Source organism: Hevea brasiliensis, chromosome 10 (genome assembly GCF_030052815.1).
Source record: "Hevea brasiliensis isolate MT/VB/25A 57/8 chromosome 10, ASM3005281v1, whole genome shotgun sequence".
NCBI lineage: Eukaryota > Viridiplantae > Streptophyta > Magnoliopsida > Malpighiales > Euphorbiaceae > Hevea > Hevea brasiliensis.
The window spans coordinates 46494978-46517262 of record NC_079502.1 but is presented as its reverse complement, the minus strand read 5'-3'; the positions used below and the strand labels follow the sequence as shown (position 1 = coordinate 46517262).

Genomic DNA, 22285 nt, shown 5'->3' with positions numbered 1-22285 from the left:
TAATGTAAATAGCAAAAATTGGGAGTTAAATGAGGGAAAATGAAACTTTAGAATAAATAAATAATTAACCTTCACATAGTGCTCCACTAACTCACTTAAGTGGACCACTAAAGCTTCATTTGGGCAGAATATTCATCATCTTCCTCACCTCTCAAAGACCAGCCGAAATGGTGAAGAGGAAAACCTACATGGCCGCATGGTTTTGAAGCTTCATGCAAGCATGATCCAAACCTCTTTCCATGCACTTTCCTTCATTAAAAGTTGTCCATACACCTTGGGCAGTAGATAAGCAGCAAGAAGATCAAGTTTAGTCAAGGTTTTGAAGAGTTTCCAAAGTTGTGAGTAGGTATTTTTGATGCTTGCTTCATTAAAGTTTGTGTGGATGTTATGGGAAGTTGAATTGTGGAAAGATTTTTGGAGTTTGATGTTTTATGATGTTTTAAGAGAGATGTATATTTTTGGCAGCCATGGAAACTCCTTAAGAACAGTTTATCCTTGTATGTAAATGGTAGATTAAAGCGTTGATGAAGTTTTTATATTTGTAGGAATAAATTGGGTGATGTATACTAAGTATATGTGAATATACACTTGATTTTGGAAGCGTGGAAATTAATTGAGAGAGATGTATGAATCGGCAGCTTGAATTGTGAACCAAAATATGTTATTTCATGGTTTGGTTTATGGAATTTTATGGTTGAATTATGGTACTTGTTATGGCAGCATGTGTATGTGTATAAGAGTTTGAGTTTGGACATGTGAATGAGTTATATTATGTAGTTAAATTGTGTGTAATTTGGACTTGGTAAATTCTATACTACAAGGTGCATATTGAGTGCCATTACAAGCTGCCAAAATGACCAACAATGTGAAGTAAAATGTGTTTAGGTTATGGTACAAACCAGAATTGGCATGAATGTGTAACTTGGTAATGTTAAATGTGTCCTTTGATGAGTGATGAACAACGTACAATAGGGCAGTGTGTGTTTTAGCTTAGAACCTTAAGTGTGTGGCTCCAATTGGTATGAGACCAATTGGAGGTGAAACTAGGCACAAAAAGTGCCAACTTTCATGAAGGAAGCTTACCAAAATTCTACTTGGAAGGTAACTTGAAAAATGACCAAATCCGGATTAGTGCATTTAAGGCCTGAAAATTGACTATTTGGGCAGCAGTTAGTGTTTTGGCCATAACTCACTCAAAACAGGTCCAATTGACCTGAAATTTTTATGATGAATAGCTGAGACATATATCTACAAGTCTTATGAAGACACCAAAGCCCAGAAATGACCATAAGCAAGTCAAATAGCTTGTAGAAATTCGGGTCCAAAAACTGGCCGAACCAAAAGTGACCTAAAATGACCTAAAGTGACCAATTTGATGCATTTTGACCAGCAATAGTAAAATGACCATAACTTGGTCTAGTAAACTCAGAATTACCTGAAATTTTTCCCCGCGTGCAATAAGACATAGATCTACAAGTTTGTAGTTTTGACCGAAACCTGAAAACTAAGGGAACTAGGTCATCCGGTTAGGTCAAATTGGCATAACGAAATCTAGCAAATTACAATAAAACGCAATATACATGGAAATGAATTGGGTAACATGTACCAACCCTAAAAGGCTACAAATGTGACACATTGGTAACATTAAAACCTAATTCACCTAGAATGCATCGAGGGTCAACATCTTAGGTTGACTAAGGAAATAATAGAATTCAATGAATTAATTATTAAGCATTATCGTTAGAGACAGTTTAAATGAGTACTGAAACACTTCAAAATTGTGTTTCTCAGTTAGCAAAGACTCAGGGAAAGGGAAGGAAACACTGAGTCAGAGCCAAGAGACAGTTATCAGAGGTTTGTGCACAACTAGTTTTTAACTGATTTTGTTCTGAATATTTCATATGATTAAATGACATATTTTTCTTATGTATTATATTTAACAAGCATTGGATTTAATTCAATGATTATTGAAATTGTTATAGTATGTATGAATTTAGCTTTGTGAAATGGTATTTCCACAAGTATTAAGCATTGTTGTGAATTGAATAACTTATGTTTTGGAAAATTGTGATAGATCATGTTTTGAATTGTGATGGGCAATTTGCATGGAAAAATGCAAATTTATGATTTGAATTGTGATGAGCATAAAAATTTTTGGTTATTGGAATTAACTTTGAATCGAATTGCATTGTGATTTATACTCACTGAAAGGATTGTGATATTGTTTTATATCTCACTATAGATGCTTGACTAGGTTATTACCCATCTCTCTCATTTGTTGAGAAGACAATGGAGTTAGTTGTGTTTTGATTACCATGATACGTGCACAGGTTTAGATTCTCCTCTTATTAGAGGTTAGATCTAAGTTCTTATTTGTTATGGCCCTTGCGGAAGATTCATTATTGTGATGTGTACTGTGCACGATGATTGGACCTCCCCGACCATAGGGAGTTAGAATCTGTTTCGACCTCCCCAACCATAGGGAGTTAGAATCACCCCGAAGATGGCCCTTTTGGATTAGTCTTGCATAGTTAGTGAGATATATAATGGTTTTTTAGATACAGAATGCTTTTTGAGGTACAGAATGGTTTTTGAATAGTAAAGAATTGTGATTTCAATTATGATATATGTATAATTGATTTTGTTAGAATTACCTTAAATATTGGTTATGATTTGATAAATTGAATTTCGTATCAAAGTCATTTTATACAAATGATTCATATTATTTGGCAATGAATATTTTGAGTTTTGGAATTTGATGAATATCCAGATTTCTAAATTATTTGTCATAATTTTTGTTAAGGTATATTGTATTATGTTTTAAATTATAGTTGTGCACCACTGAGTTCACCACTCAACGATAGGTTTGTATGCTGTTGCAGGTGAAAAGAGCATAGAGCAATTGAGTAAACTTCTTTGAAGAGACATTCAGATCAGCTCCAGGTTTACCCATGTACACAGGTTTTGATGTATGCATGTAATAATATATATGTAAATTATTTGAGTAGTTGTATAAAGACTCTTGTAAAATATTTTGACATGTAATTAAATGTAAATTATTGTAAATATAAATTTGAGATTTCATTTACTTGAATAGTCTTGTAATATAAATTTTGAGCCTTGTAATCAATGAAATGTTTCTTTATGATGAGATTAGTTTGAAAATAAATAGATTGTTTATTGAGATTGAATTGTGAATTGAAATGAAGTTACTGGAATTGTATTTGAAAAAACATATTGGGAGCATTTTCTTTTGCAGGATCGAAGAACTGTTTTCTCAAAATATAGCCGGCACCTTGCCGAAATTTTGAAAAAATTTTATAACACTAGATTTTAATCGATGATTTAAATTTAACGAAAATTGTTTTAAAAGCCCTTATAATATATCTAATGGGTTATCGGTAGACGAAGTACGGTAATTCATTAGGTGTACTACGGGATCATGTTACATCTTATAGGGGAGTAGGGTGTGACATGTTTTGTGGTATCAGAGCAATGGTTTTAAAGTAAATTTCAAACTGAGAATTTGAAATCTTATTGTCGGTAACTACAACTGCTCAAATGTTTGATACATATAGTACATTTACATCATAAATATGAACTAATGGAGACAAATCTCCTTGTGTTGGTTATACAGGAATAGAAAATCTTGTGAAAAGATATGGAAGAGAAGAATGAGATAATAGAACAGTTCGTGATGGCAGAAGTACATGTTGAGGCCCTAGCTCCACAAATTGTCGAAGGCCCGACTGTACCAATTTTACTGGTACAAATTACTGCACAAATGGCCTAGTACATGGCCACTTTCTTTCAACAAATGGTTGATACTCTGTCAGCTCAAGCTCAAACACAAACCTAACCCCCACAAGGGCAGTGTGAAATAGAGAAGAGGGAGAAACCTATGGGTTAGAGCTCGAATAGTAATTTGGGAAGAGAAAAGAATTTGAGGAACCCCGAGCTCAAGGATATGACAGAGGCGGATGATCAGGGCAGAGAACACCAAGATCTAGTCGTCGAACAAAGAGAAGTTCCTATTCTGCTCGTTTCTGCCATGTTTGTGGTAAGTTACATGGAGGTATTTGTCATAAGGCCTCTAGAGCCTGCTACAATTATGGAAAGCTTGGAAATTTTGTTAGAGATTGTACTAGAGCACATCGATCTGCTCTCCGTGAAGGAACGGAAGCGTGAAAAACACAAGTTTATACCATTGAATTCAAAAATTTTCACCTAGGGTCTCATGCATCATGTAAGATTTATTTTTATCTATTTGATTTCAATGATAAACAACATATTAAAACTGTTTTAATATGTTTTTGTATCTGTATTTTCCATTTAAGATTTTAAAATTAATCAGATTAATTTTAGAACCCTAGATTAAATCAAGAACAATTACACTAACCTCTTGATGCACTGCAGCGTGTCTGCGCCTTTGAGATTCATCTTCAGGACACCAGATGTTGTCCCTCTAACTTGTCCACACCAAAAACACCTATGGCAGCCCTTGAACAGCTTCTAAAGCCTTTTCTATTAATTAGAAATTCAAGTTCTGCCTTTTAAGAGATTAGAGATGTAAACAGGACACTAGAAACAATTTCTAGTGTTCTTAATTCAAGAGATTGATGGCTAATCTCTTTGAATTGATGAGAGATGAAGAAGAATAGAGGGAGGGCTGCAAAATGGCGTGACCAAGGAGTGTGGCTGCTGGTTGTATTTTATTTTCTCATAACAACACTTAAATAGCTAGGTTAACACATTAAACCCTTGCTACATGTCACCCTTTGACTAGCTCTAGGTTTAAGTGACCCAATCACATTGTGCCAAGTGTCAAACCTATATGTAATCTTGATTTTAATCATCTTACATGATTAAAAAACATTTAGCAAGCTTATGTGTTATGCCATGTGTCACCATCTCATGGTGCCACGTGTCACACTACAAAATGACCAAAATGCCCCTGTGTCTTAATTTTGAGTTCTCAACCCAAAATAATTATTTTTCTTCTTCTAATTAATTTATATCAAATATAAATTAATTAATTAATCTCTATTAATTAATTTCTCATTAATTAAATTCATATTTAAACACTTTAAATATAAATTTAACTTATATTATACATCCAATAATCTAGATTTGGTTTCAAGTCATGCTAGGGACTTTGCAAACTAATTGCAAACCAAACCTATTTAATTAATCAATTAAACTCTTTAATTAATTAATTAAATCATATTTAATTAGGTGATAACTTGTGTATGTGTGTGACTTACTAGGCTCATCACTAATTGGCAATGAGACATGATATCAACTCTTAATATCATCAGAACTCTTTGTTACCATAAATGATTTCTCTAAATCATTTTATGAACCTCATAGACCATGGTTAACACCTAGCATAGCATGCCATGGCCACCCAATTAGTAATAAGGTTTACCTTAAATGAACCTATAATCATATGTTACCATGCACTAGAATCTCTCTGTTACAAAATCCCAACTCAAGCTGGAGTCATGGTTTATGTCAAACTACATTTGCTATGAATATTATGTTCTCTTTTAATTCCATTCTTGATTAAAAGATTTTCTCATCGAAACTCTTTTACAATAAATCTATCTATCTGGCCAGAACTTGAAACATCAAGAACAATTAAATGAACATAGGATTTTATCTCTATTTACTTAGGGGAACAGATTCCATCTTGATCAACACCTACCTCCATATATAACTAGTAGGAGCCAACACATGCCCATATACCCATACACAGTACAAGTATGAAAGCGAGATCAAACTCAAACTACATATATACAAGATAACTGTGCTACCTCAGTCTAAAGATTATATGCATCGATATGATTTATGACAAAACATTGACAAGAGTAAACTCCATGTGCTTGTCATAAGTGTCACTGGTTCGGCCTACTTATCATTTATAAGTGCCTATCATGTTTGTTATATGGAATGAGACTCACCATTCCATCTTATTTATATCTCATATAAATAACTTGGGAACAAACATGAATACAATCTTTCTGGATAAGTCATGTCCTTATTATGAAGTATCCTCGATTGTGAACCTATTTATGATACTTCGTGCTAGAAATATTGTCACTCATATTCTTAACAACTTAAGAATAATATTTCTAACAAAATATCAATGGACCTTTTCTATTACACATAAATATATTATGTAAACGGAAAAGTGGAAATGCCTTTTATTAATAAAAATATGTACAAGATACATACTAAATGATATGCTCTAGGGCATACTACTAACAATCTCCCACTAGCACTAGAGCCATTCATTACAATATCTTAGACCTATCTTCTCAAGATATTGGTCTAACCGAGTCTGTGACATAGGCTTAGTGAATGGATCAGCTGGATTTTCAGCTGATGCTATTTTCTGCATGGCTACATTGCCTCACCCAACTATTTCTCTGATAATGTGGTAGCGCCTTTCTATGTGTTTGGATTTCTGGTGAGACCTTGGTTCCTTAGCCTGTATGACTGCTCCATTATTATCACAGTGTAGTGGAACTACTGACTCAATGGAAGGAACTACTGTAAGTTCTGTCACGAACTTCTTTATCCAAACAGCTTCCTTTACAAAGATTCGATGCAAAGAATATACTCAGCCTCTGTAGTGGAATCTGCAGTCGTGCTCTATTTGGAACTCTTCCAACTGACTGCACCTCCATTACAAATGAACACATATCCAGAGGTAGACTTTCTATCATCGATATCTGATTGGAAATCAGAATCAGTATAACCATCCAATTGCAAGTCTCCACCTCTATAAATCAAGAATAAATCCTTAGTTCTTCTCAAGTACTTAAGAATATTCTTGACAGTTATCCAGTGTTCCAAACCTGGATTGGATTGATACCTGCTAGTCAAACTAACAGTATATGCGATATCCGGCCTAGTACACAACTTTGCATAAATTAAACTTCCAATAGCCGAAGCATATGGAATCCTGGCCATCTTATCTCTTTCTTCAGGTGTCTTTGGAGACATCTCTTTAGAAAGATGGATACCATGTCTCACTGGTAACAATCCTCTCTTGGAATCAAGCATGTTAAACCTCTTTAACACCTTTTCCAAGTATAGACTTTGGGATAAACCAATTATTCTTTTCGCTCTATCTCTATAGATGTGAATTCCAAGAATATATGTTGCCTCCCCTAAGTCTTTCATGGAGAATGTATTTGACAACCATACCTTTATAGTCGTCAACATACCTGTGTCATTGCCCATCAACAGTCTGTCATCCACATATAAGACAAGGAAAGTGATAGCACTGTCACTAACCTTCTTATATACACATGGCTCATCCTCATTTTTGATAAAACCAAAGGATTTAATGGCTTCACCAAAACGGATGTTCCAACTCCTCGAAGCTTGTTTCAACCCATAAATGGATCGCTTTAGCTTGCATACCTTGGAACCATCTTGGGATTCAAATCCCCTAGGTTGTTTCATGAAAATGTTTTCTTCAATGTATCCATTGAGAAAAGTTGTTTTGACATCTATCTACCAAATCTCATAATCATAGTATGCAGCTATTGCTAATAAAATCCTAATTGATTTAAGCATGGCAACAGGTGAGAAAGTCTCCTCATAGTCGATTCCTTGCCTTTGGCAAAACCCTTTCGCTACTAGCCTTGCCTTATAGGTCTCTACCTTTCCATCAGAACCAATTTTCTTCTTGAAAACCCATTTGTTCCCTATAGGTATAATACCTTCAGGTGGGTCAACAAGATCCCAAACTTGATTCTTATACATGGAATCAATCTCGGATTTCATAGCATCAATCCATTTTGAAGAGTCTATATCTGATATAGCTTCTTCATAGGTAAGTGGATCATCTCCATGATCTACTTCTTCATGAGTAGACAACTCTTGTTATTCTTCATGAAGAAAACCATATCTCACTGGTGGGTGAGATACCCTGGTTGTTCTACGAGGAACAGCTGTAGATGTTTCATCAACGGGTATTGGTTGACTAGATGGATCTATATCCATCGATGCATTGGTTGGTCAGAATTCTCCAATTCTAACTCTATTTGCCTTCCTTTGCCTCCTTCTTGAACAAACTGTTATTCAAGAAATGTGGCATCTCTACTTATTACAACCTTTTGTGAAGTAGGCAAATAAAAATAATATCCAAAACTATCTTTTGGATATCCAACAAATCGACCTTTTTCTGATCTGGTCTCCAATTTATCAGTGTTCAGCTTTTTGATATAAGCTGGACAACCCCAAATCTTAACATGCTTAAGACTTGGTTTTCTTCCATGCCATATCTCATAAGGTGTGGAAGAAACTAATTTTGATGGAATCCTATTCAGAATATACAAAGCTGATTCTAATGCAAATCCCCAAAAGGAGATTGGCATATCAATATAGCTCATCATGCTACGTACCATATCCAATATGGTACGATTTCTCCTTTCAGATACACCATTCAGCTGTGGCATTCTTGGAGGAGTCAGCTGGGAAACAATGCCATGCTCTCTCAAGTATTCATCAAATTCAGTACTCAAATATTCACCTCCACGATCTGATCGAAGAGCTTTACTACTCTTTCCTATTTGATTTTCTACTTCAGATTTAAATTCTTTGAACTTTTCAAAAGATTCATGTTTGTATTTCATCAAATACAAATACCCAAACCTTGATTTATCATCAGTAAAGGTAATAAAATAATGAAAACCCCCTCTAGCCATTTCTTTAAATGGACCACATACATCACTATGTATTAGCTCCAAAATATTTTCAGCTCTTAGCACTTGTCCAACAAAGGGTGATCTAGTCATTTTGCCCTGAAGGCAAGATTCACAAGTTGGAGTAGGCTCAGAGCCCAATGAGGATGAAATCCCCATTTTCTCCAGTTTTGCAATCCTATCTTCTGCAACATGACATAACCTTAAGTGCCAAATATATTTTGAACTTGAGTTGGTTTTCACCATGGCATTGCATTCTTTTAGATCACTTGCATTCAATTTGTGTTTGTCATTATTATCCAAATAATAAAGACCATCATTCATATAACCCGAACCAACATATTTATTTCCAAAATAAATATTGCAAACATCATCAGTGAACTGAAATTCATAGCCATTTCTAGTCAAACTAGATATAGAAATGATGTTCTTAAAAGCATCAGGTACATATAAAATATTATCCAAACACAAAACATGTCCAAACATGTAAAAAGATTTAGATCCTATGGCTAAAGCTTCAACAGTTGAGCCATTGCCAATCCGGACTCTAATATCTTGAGAACGCAAGTACTCTTCTTGTTTGCTAGTTCTGCATATCATTAGAAATGTGAAGCTGGAACCAGATATCTAAAACCCAAGTGTAGATGAACTATGAGTATCATCAGAATCTAAATAACAAGATATGGACATACCTTAGAAGGTGTATCCTTCTTGTCCTTCAGAGAAGCAAGATACTGCAGGCGGTTCCTTTTCCAGTGCCCATCCTTTTGGCAGTGGAAACACTTTCCTTTGCCTCCATCAGCTTTAGTATTCCTTTTCTGTTTAGCTATTGTCTTGGAAGGACCAGGAATCTGAGGTTTCTTTTTCTTATTGCCCTTATTCTTGTTGGACTTTCCAGCAGAAGAAGATGCAACCAAAGCTACCTCTTTCCCTTTAATGCCTGGCATATTCTTTTGGGCAATAACCAGCATGTTGAGTAAACCAGCTAAGGTGCATTCCTGTTTAGTCATATGGAAATTTGTCACAAAATTCCCAAAAGACTCAGGAAGGGACTGAAGGATCAAATCCGTCTGTAGTTGGAAATCCATGTTGAAGTCAAGATGTTCCAACTGCTCAATCAGCCGAATCATCTTGTGGACATGATCCCCAACATTCTGTCCCTCAGACATCCTCATACGGAATAGCTGTCTAGATATCTCATACCTAGCATTCCTGCTGTGGTCACCATACAACTCTTGTAGGTGAAGGAGGATCTCGCTCGCACTCTGCATATTCTCATGTTGCTTCTGTAACTCATTACTCATGGAAGCAAGCATGTAACACTTAGCTCTCATATCATGCTCCTTCCACTTGTCCAAAGTATCATGTTCCTCTTGTGTGGCCTCTGGAGGTAAGGGACCAGGAACATTTGAATCTAGAACATATCCTATATGTTCAAGGTTCAGGACAAGCTTCAAATTTCTTAGCCAATTAGACAGATTTGGTCCTGTCAACCTATTGTGATCAAGTATGCTTGCAAGGATATTGGATGGTGGTGGTTGTTTTGTGCTCATTTTTATCAGAAAATTAACTGCAGAAAATAGCTAGATTAATTAGTAAATGTATCATGTAATTAACCAAAATGATTATGGTCTTTTAATCAAATTGGTCCTCCCACTAACTTAGCGAATCCTACACTTCCAAAGTAGGAAACGGAAATCCTAGTTGGATGGATTTCTAGTGGGTGATTGAATTCTTATAATTCTATTGATCATCCTCAGGTACATCCATTATTGGAATTACAATAAACTATAAGTGAGCAACTCCTTGCCCATCACATCTCATGTGAGGTTCAATCCTTTACCTAGCCCCTAATGCTCAAAATCTCAGGTACATCCATTATTGACTTATCTTGCATTAGTTAAGTTGATCCCATTGAGCCAGTAATTATGTAAATAATTTTAATGTCCTCAGGTACATCCAATATTGGCCACCAAACTATTTACATATTTACAACATCTCATGCTTAACAATTATTCTTAAGAAAATCTCTTAAATTAATTGCATCTTATGCAACTATTTAAAATTTCTGAAAATAATTGCCCCAATGGAGGGCCTATGTTATAATTATTTTAATTATAGCATATCCAACTTAATCATTTGTTTGGAAGATTTTATGGTCATTCTAATTACTATTAAGGTCTCACTTTGCACATTATCCATTTAGCATACATATATCATATAATTGCATACATTTCCACACATCTCATGCATTCATGGATAAGCAGTAAATGTGGTATGATCATGGACTTTCTAAGGGATTCAATTCTGAGCCACCAAGAATTGAATCAGGGCATTCCTAGGTGCATTTCATTCATTCATTTTACAAGAGTTGCTGAAGGAGTACATAATCAACACTTGATCTTGAATTCCTCCCACTAGTCCCACCAATGCTCTTGACCTCCTTGAACTTCTTGCAATCCAATATTATATAGTAATCCTTGGCATACCAAGGCGAATTTACAAGAACTTAAATAAATGAAATTACAACCCAAAAATTATTACAAACTTAATAATACATGCCCAAAATAAATTAAAATAAATTAATTAATTTACAATCCCAAAGAAACATAAAAGAAATAAATTCAATCACATTGGTCTTTTATAGTCCATGATCATCCATCATGCATATCACTATTTAACAATTAAATAAAACATACATACTTAAATTAAATTGAATATCTCATATTCAACTTAAAAATCCAGATTTGAATATGATTCAAATAAATTTAAAAATTCAGATTTGAATCTCATTCAAACAAATTTAAAAATTCAGATTTGAATCACATTCAAACAACTTCAAAAATTCAGATTTGAATCACATTCAAACATTTTTAAAAAATTCAGATTTGAATCACATTCAAACATTTTTTAAAAAATCGGATCTGAATTTTATTCAATCAATTTAAAAAAAAAAAATCAGATTTAAATATGATTCAAACAACTTTAAAAATTCAGATTTGAATCACATTCAAACAACTTTTAAAATTCAGATTTGAATCACATTCAAATAATTTTTAAAATTCTGATTTGAATCATAATTTAATTGTGTGATTAAAATTCCTAATTAAACATTTTAATTAGTCATATGATGAACCTTTCATCCTCTAACAATTGCAGAATTTAATAACAACCAAGCGCACCATGATCTTCCAAAGCCATGCGCACCATGTTGGAGTTCATCAAGCATGCCGCCACACCTCTTGATCCAACCAGCAATGGATCAATCATCTCATGATCAAATCACACAATTAAATCATATAATAAACAATCTAAATGCAAATATAGTGGCTCTGATACCAATTGAAGGAACGGAAGCGTGAAAAAGCACAAGTTTATACCATTGAATTCAAAAATTTTCACCTAGGGTCGCATGCATCATGCAAGATTTATTTTTATCTATTTGATTTCAAAGATAAACAACATATTAAAACTCTTTTAATATGTTTTTGGATCTGTATTTTCCATTTAAGATTTTAAAATTAATCTGATTAATTTTAGAACCCTAGATTAAATCAAGAACGATTACAACTACAAAAATTATGGCTTTTAACGACCAATAATTAACGATAAAATAAAATTTTCCTCGTTAATGACATATAAATAACGAGCAATAATACAATTGGTCGTAATTATGTACAATTTTAACTACCATTTTAAAAAACCCTTGTTAAAAGTTAAAATATTAGTCGTTATATGTAAATTTTTATATAAATTTTAATTTCCTGATTTTAGAAGTCTATCACAAGGACAAAATTGTCCTCGTAAATGAATTTTTTTTAGATTTTCCTTTTACCTCTAGCGGTCTTTTCTTTCTTAAGAGGTTATTTCATAAAAGGTTTCTAATTAATAACTCCCGTATACTTGCGCAACTTGGAAAACTGAAATAGTCTATCACTGGCTTAATGAGTTCCTCCCGAGGGTTTTGCAAAATTGAAAGTCTATTACTCCCGATTCTCATTGGAAGCCTCTGCTGTGCCAAGTGTGGATTTGGAAGCTTCCTTCGCGCTGTGTGTGTCTTCCATATATAGGTATGCCTCACATTCACAATTTCCATTCCAATTGTTGAGTCCCTTTTGATGGTTAATTCATTTAGAAACTTTAGATTTTGGAAAAAAGTCTGTAATGGGAGAAATTGATATGATCCATGGTTGTACCCTTTTTTTCTTTTAATTTTGTTGGAATTGAAAGTGCTACAATCGGTGGGTTGATTCCCCATATTTGGTGCTGTTTTCTCCTAATTTTTTCTTTATAGAGATTCCTCGTGGGTTCTGTTGTTCTTTTTGATTTTTTTCATGTATCTGTTTTTACCCCTATTTTATGTAGACTTGGTTATATGTTTTAGCAACAAATTGTGGTTGAGGGTTGATGCTGGTTTATGAATTTAATTTGGTTGATTGTCACTAATTGTCTCTGTTCTTTTAAAATGCCTTTAGGTGATTTATTCAAAATCTTATATTGAAATGAATTTCTATTGGTAATCCTTTTAACTTTCGAAAGCCTCAAATTTATATTGATATTGGTAATTATGCCTCAAGTTATGTGATTTGGGAAGTTGGATTTATAGATGTTATTGACTAAGTTTTGACAGTAAAGCAACATCCCAAACAATGAGTGTTCTAGGGATAAGTATGCCATTATGGAGGGTGGTACTGTAGGAACAACTAGATTATGGTATAAACTTAAATGTGGACAAATGGATTAGAATGAAGGAAAATTAATTAGAGATTTATGAAAGATGACTTGTTAAGAGTGCAGCACATCAACAGTACCTAGTTTTATCTTTGATTTATAATAATTGCATTGTTAATCTTGGCTTATCTATTTTTTATAGAAACTCAAACTAATAGAGAGATCTGAGATACTAATCTGTAAGTATTTGTGTATATGGGATCCTATAGATTTGTTTCGCTTCCCTTTTAAGTGTTCTTTGTGTTCTACACGGTCACTTTTAGATTAGCTAATGGAAACCAAGGTTTATTTTTTCTTAATGAATTTCTTCCTTATTTTTCCAGCATTTGCAGTACCAGGAACCTAGGGTGCAGTTTATGGTGACCCTTCTATAGTTTGAAAACGTGGATTTGAAATTATTGAAAATGGATTCCTTTCAGAAAATTTGATTTTCATCGGATATTCTAATGCATTGTATCTTTGCTATTGATTAAAAAATGGAATAACTCATCTTTCTTAATCCTAAAACAAGTGGATTCTGCCATTTGTGAATTTACTGGATTTTATTTTGAAGGATGGAATTAGTTTAGTCATGGAGGTGCACATACTTAAGTTGTAGAATGAATTTTATTACTTGGTAGAGATTATTGCTGCTTTAAGTGTTGCTAGGCTAGCCTTCAACATGAATATAGATTATAAATCTATAATCTATTATTTTTGAGTCATAAGGAACTTTTAAATATTTTCCAGTCAAAATCTTGCATATCTATCCTTTGCTCAGTTATACTTTCTGTTTTAGCAAGAGAACCAAATGCATAACAGAGATGGTATTCAATTAGCAACTTATGATTCTAGTCATGTAGATGGATTGCACTTTGCCAAGCTTAAAAAAGATATCTTAAGACAAAAGGTAGTTAGGCTAAAGGGTTAATTTTGTTTAAAAAAATTATTCCTAGCAGATTAGATGGATTGTGTAACCACAAACTTATAAAGCTATGTTTCTTATTGGCCTTTTCATACACCTCATTCCACAATAATGGTTATTATTATGTAATTATAAAGTGCTTTGAATGAGACCCTTTAACTAGTCCAAAATATTGGTTATTTAAAAAAAATGTAAACGGGTTAAAATTTTAGTCCAAGCTCAAGCTACTAGTCCAGAAATTCTTTCTTGTTTTTTTTTTTTAATTTTAGAATAATATGTAAAATAGGACACCATATATATATATAATTTGGCCATGAAAATTGACTTCAAATGGCATCTACAGTTCTTGGTCATGTCCAGTGAAATTTGTCTTTGTTTTTAATGAAATTCTCCCTATGTTATTTGGATACTTTAGCAATGTCTTGTTTCTTGTTTACTAATTTGCATGATACTATCTTGGTTACAAGGGAATTGAAGATTGCCACTCTTATGCTTATTTAGTTAAACATTTGAATCAAGGTTAGTACCACTACAATAAACATAGCTTTTAATGATCAAGTATTAATAATAAAATTAAAATTTTCTTTCATGTAAAATTTTCTGAAGGACTAATTTAAACTTTTATTAAAAATAATTATAATAATATTAAGTTAAAAATCCATAATTGTTTTTAAATGTTTGATAATTATAAAATTTTAGTTGAAGTAATACCTATTACACTATTAATGCTAAGAAACTTCCCTTTCATGCATGCGTTTTCATTTTGTCTTTCAAAAAAAAAAATCACTATATTATTTGCACTTTATTACTTCTTTGCTTTATCTCAAAGTATACTTATTTTGAAATGAGTTGTCTCTCAATATCAATAATAACATCCATATACATTTTTCTTGACATAATTATGATTAAAAAAATTCAAGCTTCTTCATGTATTTTATAATTTTAATTAAAATTTATAATTTTTTTTGTTTTAATCCTTAATATTTAATATTTATTTTAATTTTAAATATTCAATTATCAAAACTGAAATTAAAATTTTTGTCCAAATTTAAAAATCATTTAATAAAACAAAGTGCTAGGTTTTCTTTGCTTTGCTTGTTGAGTCTGAGTAATTTCTTTTATCGTGTTTATACAATGCTTAGTGGCCTCTTTATCCTTCATGGCACCATCCTTTTGCGATCAATGTTATTTAATTTTTAATTTTTATTTATTTAATAATGTAACCTAAATTTTTTTCTTTGTCAAATGTGTTTGCATTTTTTTTAGGTTATATTTCTAACTATCTATTTATTAGATAATGGCTCCTAGTAAAGGATGGATGGATCTTGTTGGTGATCGTCTTAATAATATATATTTATGTGGAGTTGAAGAATTTTTAGACTATGCTTTTAAGAAGACTGGGAAGCATGGGAAAATACGTTGTCCATGTGTCAAGTGTAGTAACACGTATTCCGCCACACGAGAAGTGGTAGGGACACATCTCAAGGTGTATGGAATAATACGTAATTATACATTTTGGTATCACCATGGAGAAAGGGTAGGTGAATCTGAATCTAATTTAGAAAGTGTTGAACAAAGTGAAGATGAGCCTAGTAATGAGATGCATGACATTTTAAAGGGATTTATATCCGAGTTTTGTGGTCAAGATACAAATGATATGGATACGGATATCTTCGCTTGTGATATTCATAAAGAGGAACCGAATGAGGAAGCGAATAAATTCTATAGGTTACTAAGAGATTTTGAGCAACCATTATACCAAGGTTCTAAGAGCTCAAAGTTATCTTGCTTAGTCAAATTGCTCCATATCAAGAGCCTTGGTCGATGGAGTAATGAGTCATTTACTATGTTGTTGCAATTATTGAAAGATGAATTATTACCTCAAGGATCTAATTTGCCACAATCGTATTATGATGCAAAGAAAGTAATTCAAGATCTTGGTCTCTCATACAAAAAAATTGATGCATGTGTAAATAATTGCATGTTATATTGGAAAGAGGATGAGAGGCTAGATTTTTGTAAGATTTGCGGCTATTCTAGATGGAAGACTGATAAATATAATGGGGAAGACAAGGTTAAAACCAATGGGAAGAGAATACCAAAAAAAATTCTGCGTTACTTTCCACTAAAGCCAAGACTTCAAAGATTGTTTATGTCCACAAAGACAGCGTCTTTGATGAGATAACATAAAGATAAGAGGGTAGATGATGGAGTGATGAGACACCTGTGATTCAATGGCATGGATTTCCTTTGACAAACTACATCCAAATTTTGCCTCGGACTCGCAATGTGAGACTAGGCCTTGCTAGTGATGGATTTCAACCTTTTGCCAATTCAAAAATGCCATATAGTGTTTGGCCAGTTTTACTCATTCCATACAATTTGCCACCTTGGATGTGCATGAAACAATCAAATTTTATTTTATCAATGCTTATTCCAGGTCCTGAGGGTCCCGGAGATGCAATTGATATCTATCTTCAACCCTTAGTAGAAGAACTAAGAGAGTTATGGGAAACTGGCATTGATACGTTTGATGCATATGCACAACAGAATTTCAAGTTACATGCAGTTTTACTATGGACTATCAATGATTTCCCTGCATATGCGAACTTATCAGGTAGGAGTACTAAGGAAAGTTGGCTTGTCCTTGTTGTAATAAGGACACTGTTGGATGAGGTTGGCTAATGGAGGCAAGCAATGTTATATGGGTCATCGACGATATCTTCCTCTTAATCACAAATGGAGAAATGATAACGAATCTTTTGATGGCACAAGGGAGCGAGGGTTACCACCCAAGCCACTTTCAGGAGATGATATACTTGATCAAGTGAAAAATCTTGAAGGGGTCATATTAACTAAGGCTCCTCATATGAAGAAAGCAATCTCACATGATGGTAGGGGGGACAATTGGAATAAAAAGAGTATATTCTTTGACCTTCTATATTGGAGGACCTTATTGCTACGTCACAACTTAGATGTCATGCACATTGAAAAGAATATATGCGATAATATACTAGGGACAATCATGAACATAAAGGGAAAAACTAAAGATGGCATCAAAACTCGCCTTGACTTGCAAGCATTAAATATAAGGCCAGAGTTACACCCAGTACAACAGGGGAATAAAGTTGTGATACCTCCAGCATTGTACAGTTTATCTACTACTGAAAAATACAGGCTTTGCCAATTCTTGAAGCAGTTAAAAGTTCCAGATGGATTTTCATCCAATATTTCTCTTTGTGTAAACATGAAAGAGAGTAAAATCTCAGGATTAAAGAGTCATGATTGTCACGTTCTTCTATTACATATACTTCCTCTTGCAATACGTGGTTTACTTCCTAAGGTAGTATATGAACCACTTGTTGAGCTGTCATTGTTTTTCACTCATTTAGGAGCAAAGTCATTAAAGGTAGATGTATTGGAGCAATTAGAAAAGCAAATTCCTATAACTCTTTGCAAGCTAGAAAGGATCTTTCCACCTTCATTTTTTGACATTATGGTGCATTTGCCTATGCATTTGGCTAATGAAGCTAAAATTGGTGGACCAGTACAATATCGTTGGATGTACCCAATAGAACGAGCATTATATTCATTTAAGTCATGTATTCGTAATAGAGCTTGCGTAGAAGGTTCAATTGCAGAGGCATACATTGCAAATGAGTGCATGACTCTTTGCTCAAGGTACTTGCATGGCATTGAGACAAAGTTCAATCGAATGGAGCGCAACTATGATGGTGGCAGTAATAAAAATAAAGGAGGCTTATCAATTTTCTCCAAAGTAGGACGAGGATTAGGTGCTAGTAAAACTCGTGATCTTGATACACAGGAGTGGGAGCAAGCTCATATTTATGTATTAAAGAATTGTGATGAAGTCCAGCCATACATCGAGTATGATATTTTTTTTTGCTTATTCATATTGTATTTACTCTTTTTTTTTTAATTTATCACAATCGCCTATAATCCTCTTTTTTTTTTTTTTTTGCCCCTTAGAGAGTATTCACAATTGCCAGCAACCAATTTAGTCGGTATGTCAGAAGGTCAATGGAATAAAAATTTTGTTAGATGGTTTAAGACGAAAGTAAGTACACTTTAAGTTTTGTATGTATTTTGAGTAATTAATTATTTCAATTGTTTGTAACCATTAGGAATTGATTTTTCACTTTTTCAAACAAATTTTTTTTATAGGTTGCGTGGTTGCATAAAAATGACTCAAGTCCAATGATGGGAGCCCTACTCTCATTATCACGCGGTCCTGCTCGATATGTGACATCTTTTTATGGTTACATTGTCAATGGGTATAGGTTTCATACTAAATATCATGACCAAGGTTTGAGGACACAAAATAGTGGAGTTGTTGTAATTGGAGATATTGGTGATGAAGTTAACAACATAGATTACTACGGTGTCTTAACTGAGATTATTCAATTGCAATATCTTGGAGGAAGACGTGTGGTGTTATTTCGTTGTAATTGGTGGGATGTTTATGATCGAGTGAGGGGGGTTAAGATTGATGAATATGGGGGGGTTAGTGTTAACTGTAAACGAACTTTGAAAACAAATGAACCTTTCATTTTAGCTAACCAAGCATCACAAGTCTTTTATGTTCCAGACAATATTCACAAAGGCTGGCATTGTGTGATAAAGGCACATCATCGAGATTCTTATGACATCCCATTAGAAGAAGACATTGACCCCGTTGATTTGAATCAATTAGGTGAAGCATATCAAGCTGATGAATCACAATCTTGAATCTGGAGAAACAACTACGGTGATGCAAATGACCAAATTAGTTGGAAGAGGATGGATATAGAGCCACAAATAATTGATATATCTTCAACACAGAAGAAAAGAAAACATGGATCATGAAGTTTATTTAATTATTATTGTTTGAATGCTAGTGTATAATGTTTCTTTTCAAAATAAACTCTATAATATATACATAATTTATTTTGGATGTTTATGTGTAATTAAGTTATTCAATGTAGTTTACATTTCATTTTGTCTTTTTCCCATATTTTATTTATATTGTTTCCCATATTTATTTATGTCATGATATATTTTGTTGGTTTGAAAAAAAAAATTCACATATATTTGATGTGCTAATATTCTAGGTAAATGACACTAGAAATGGGGTCACAAAATAAGAAAGGACCTAGGACAAATATAGTGAAGAGTTCATTTATACCACTGGGTGCATTAAGAAGGGCAAGGGGACATGGACATCGATCAAGATCATTTTTACCTATGACATCCACACAAAGTCAAACTGCATCAATTGCACGTTGTTCGTTAGAGCCACATTTCAAGATGTTGATCATAGGGAAGAAGATGGTGGAGTACAGGAACAAATACCTGAACAAGTGCATGAAGGTTCAACTCCTATTTTTCTATTTTATTCAGGGTTATGAATTTAGTTTACATTAATAATTTACTTTTTATTTTTAATATTGATAGATTTTGATACTGCAGAATGTAATACAACAAGGCAACATCAAAGTAATAATAATCCAGCTCAGGAAGAAACACAAGAAGGTTCAAATAATTATTGTCATATGTATTATTAATAATTTATATTTATTATTGATGCATTATTTCTATATCATTAATGAAGTTCTAAGGACTTTTTTATTAAGGTATTTCCACTATACAAAAGAAGAGAAAAACAAGAGGAATGAACAAGGGTAAAAAGATTGCAGCACTTAAGAATGGAGAGAAACTGGATGTGGTTTTTTATAATAATCGAGTTGTTGGAGAAAATCATGCAGAATGGTCAAGACATTTGGGCAAAATAGTGCGTGACCCAAATATTTGTCCAATAAGAGTGCACTCATGGAAGCAAATTGGAGAAGATGCAAAAGATCATATGTGGGATTCAGTCAAGGTACCTTTACTTTTAATAAAACATTGGATTAATTTAATTTGCATCTATTCATTCATTCTTTTTTTTTTTGTAGGAGAAATTTAAAAATGTTGACATTGAGCTATATCGAGAAAAGACTTTAGAGCATATGAATCATTTGTGGAATAATTGGAGAGGGGATTTGAAACGCAACAATTTAAAGCCTTGTGGTTCTTTTCCAGAGATGTTGAAAAATGTTCCTCAAGGGATGCATCAAGAAGATTGGGAGTGGTTAGTTAAGAACCATTTTTGCACCAAAAAATTTAAGGTATGACATTTTATTTTACCAATATTAGAAATTGTGTAAATTAAATATAAGTATTTTTATCTTTAGTTTTATTATTTTTTAGAAGGGTTAACATAATGTTTTTAAATACTTTTTTTAATGTAGGAAACAAGTGTTCGAAACTCTGAAAATAGGAAAAATTTAACTATGCTTCATCGTACTGGTAGCAAACCTTACAGACAAATTATCTATGATTTGGTAATGTTAGTGAAACTTTTTCATGCTTTTGCATTTTAGAGATTAAATATATTATGCTATTGTGTAACAATATCGTATTTTGTAAAGGGAGGCAAGGATGGCAATCCACCAGACATTGGAACTATATTCTTTGAAACTCATAAGAAGGGTGCAAATTTGGTTGACTCTAATGTTCAAGAGAAATATGTATGTTATATTACTTTTATTGCAAATCTTTGTCTTTTCATAAATTGTTTTATTTGTGTTATTGATTAATCATAATTATTATAGGATCAAATACGTGATGTCATCCAATCCAACCCTTCTTTGTCTCATATGGAGGTTGTAGAACAATGTTTTGAAACACGACATCGTGATCAAGTTATTGGTTATGGGGGTGGAATAAAGGCAAAAGAAGTTAAGAAATCTCATTCCAACGTTGGCCTTCAAGAGGAGAATCGATTGCTTAAGGATCGTTTGTGCAAGTAGAAACTAGGATGAAATACCTGGAGGACTTATTATTGAGCCAATACTCTAATGCTCCATCTAGAACTTCTCTATCTACAGATCAATCTACTTGATTGTGATAAGGTAAATTATCTTCTTTTTCATCTACTATATTCTTTATATTGTTTTTAATATAGGTCATATTTTAAGTTGTACATTTACAAATGGAAATAAATATTCACTATTATATATTTATTGAAGATAAATGTATATAATTTAATTAAAGAGCACAGAAATCGGATTGGAAGTTGATGAATATTTTTGAATTTATGTTTTATGCAAGTTATGAATTTGAATTATTTGTTTGAAATTTTGAAAATATTCAAAATACAAATGGAATTTTGCCGAATTTTTTATTTGATATATTATACTTAAACTGTTTAGAAATAAAATATTAACAAATTTTAAGTTAAATGTGAAACTTATTTCAAGCTATTAGTGGATTTCATAGTTGTTGCAATCTAATTATATTTTTCTATTGTGGTGCAGATGTGATTATGCAAATAGTAAAAGCATTGAAGTAATTTTTTTGGGTGAAGGTGTTCAAAAGTAACTTAGAAGATATTGTTGAATTTTATTTCAGCCTTCACGTATTTATAGTTTTCTTATTTACATAAACAAATTAAGTGTAAATAATTAATATTAAACCGACATTTGAGACGGTTGTTATGACATTTTTCATATTGATGTATGAATGTTATTTTATTTATGAAGCATATTATTTATTATTATTAATTGCTTATTAAATTTTTTAGTGTTTTAAAAGTATTAATGATGATTTTTGTATTCATATTGATTGTTAATCACCTCTTTTTGTTATTGTTAATATGTTTTCACAACTATTTTTATGATTGTTAACCATTTTTAACGACCATTTTGCATCGTTGTTATCAATTTTTAATGTTCATCCTCAATTATTTTCAACGACTACTTTTTACTATCGTTAGTAATTTTTAACGATCATCATTTGCTCTCGTTAATACTTTTTAACGAGATTTTTTTTAATTGTTAATAACCATTAACGAGCATTATTTGCTGTTGTTAATATTTTTTAACGACCA

General features: G+C 32.7%; 3 protein-coding genes across 3 annotated transcripts; all 3 read left to right on the top strand.

Annotated features, from left to right (window-relative positions):
* Positions 1-15652: 15652 nt before the first annotated feature.
* LOC131169358 (uncharacterized) lies at positions 15653-16540 on the top strand. The gene has a single exon (XM_058128579.1). The coding sequence runs from the start codon at positions 15653-15655 to the stop codon at positions 16538-16540; it is 888 nt and encodes a 295-aa protein (XP_057984562.1).
* A 519-nt stretch (positions 16541-17059) lies between these two features.
* On the top strand, positions 17060-19104 carry LOC131169357 (uncharacterized). The gene is made up of 3 exons (XM_058128578.1): positions 17060-18243; positions 18346-18433; positions 18541-19104. Exons 1-3 carry the CDS (start codon positions 17060-17062, stop codon positions 19102-19104), a joined length of 1836 nt encoding a protein of 611 aa, XP_057984561.1.
* A 1114-nt stretch (positions 19105-20218) lies between these two features.
* On the top strand, positions 20219-21206 carry LOC131169356 (uncharacterized). Its single transcript, XM_058128577.1, has 5 exons — positions 20219-20236; positions 20310-20522; positions 20646-20738; positions 20826-20924; positions 21009-21206. The coding sequence occupies exons 1-5, from the start codon at positions 20219-20221 to the stop codon at positions 21204-21206; spliced, it is 621 nt and encodes a 206-aa protein (XP_057984560.1).
* Positions 21207-22285: the final 1079 nt, after the last annotated feature.

Coding starts and splice junctions, on each gene's coding strand:
- LOC131169357 (XM_058128578.1), top strand. CDS start 17,060: ATGGGTCATCGACGATATCTTCCTCTTAATCACAAATGGAGAAATGAT. Junction 18,244..18,345: donor GAAGTCCAGCCATACATCGA/GTATGATATTTT, acceptor TTTGCCCCTTAG/AGAGTATTCACAATTGCCAG. Junction 18,434..18,540: donor TTAGATGGTTTAAGACGAAA/GTAAGTACACTT, acceptor TTTTTTTTATAG/GTTGCGTGGTTGCATAAAAA.
- LOC131169356 (XM_058128577.1), top strand. Junction 20,739..20,825: donor GACAAATTATCTATGATTTG/GTAATGTTAGTG, acceptor TATTTTGTAAAG/GGAGGCAAGGATGGCAATCC. Junction 20,925..21,008: donor CTAATGTTCAAGAGAAATAT/GTATGTTATATT, acceptor TAATTATTATAG/GATCAAATACGTGATGTCAT.
- LOC131169358 (XM_058128579.1), top strand. CDS start 15,653: ATGGCTCCTAGTAAAGGATGGATGGATCTTGTTGGTGATCGTCTTAAT.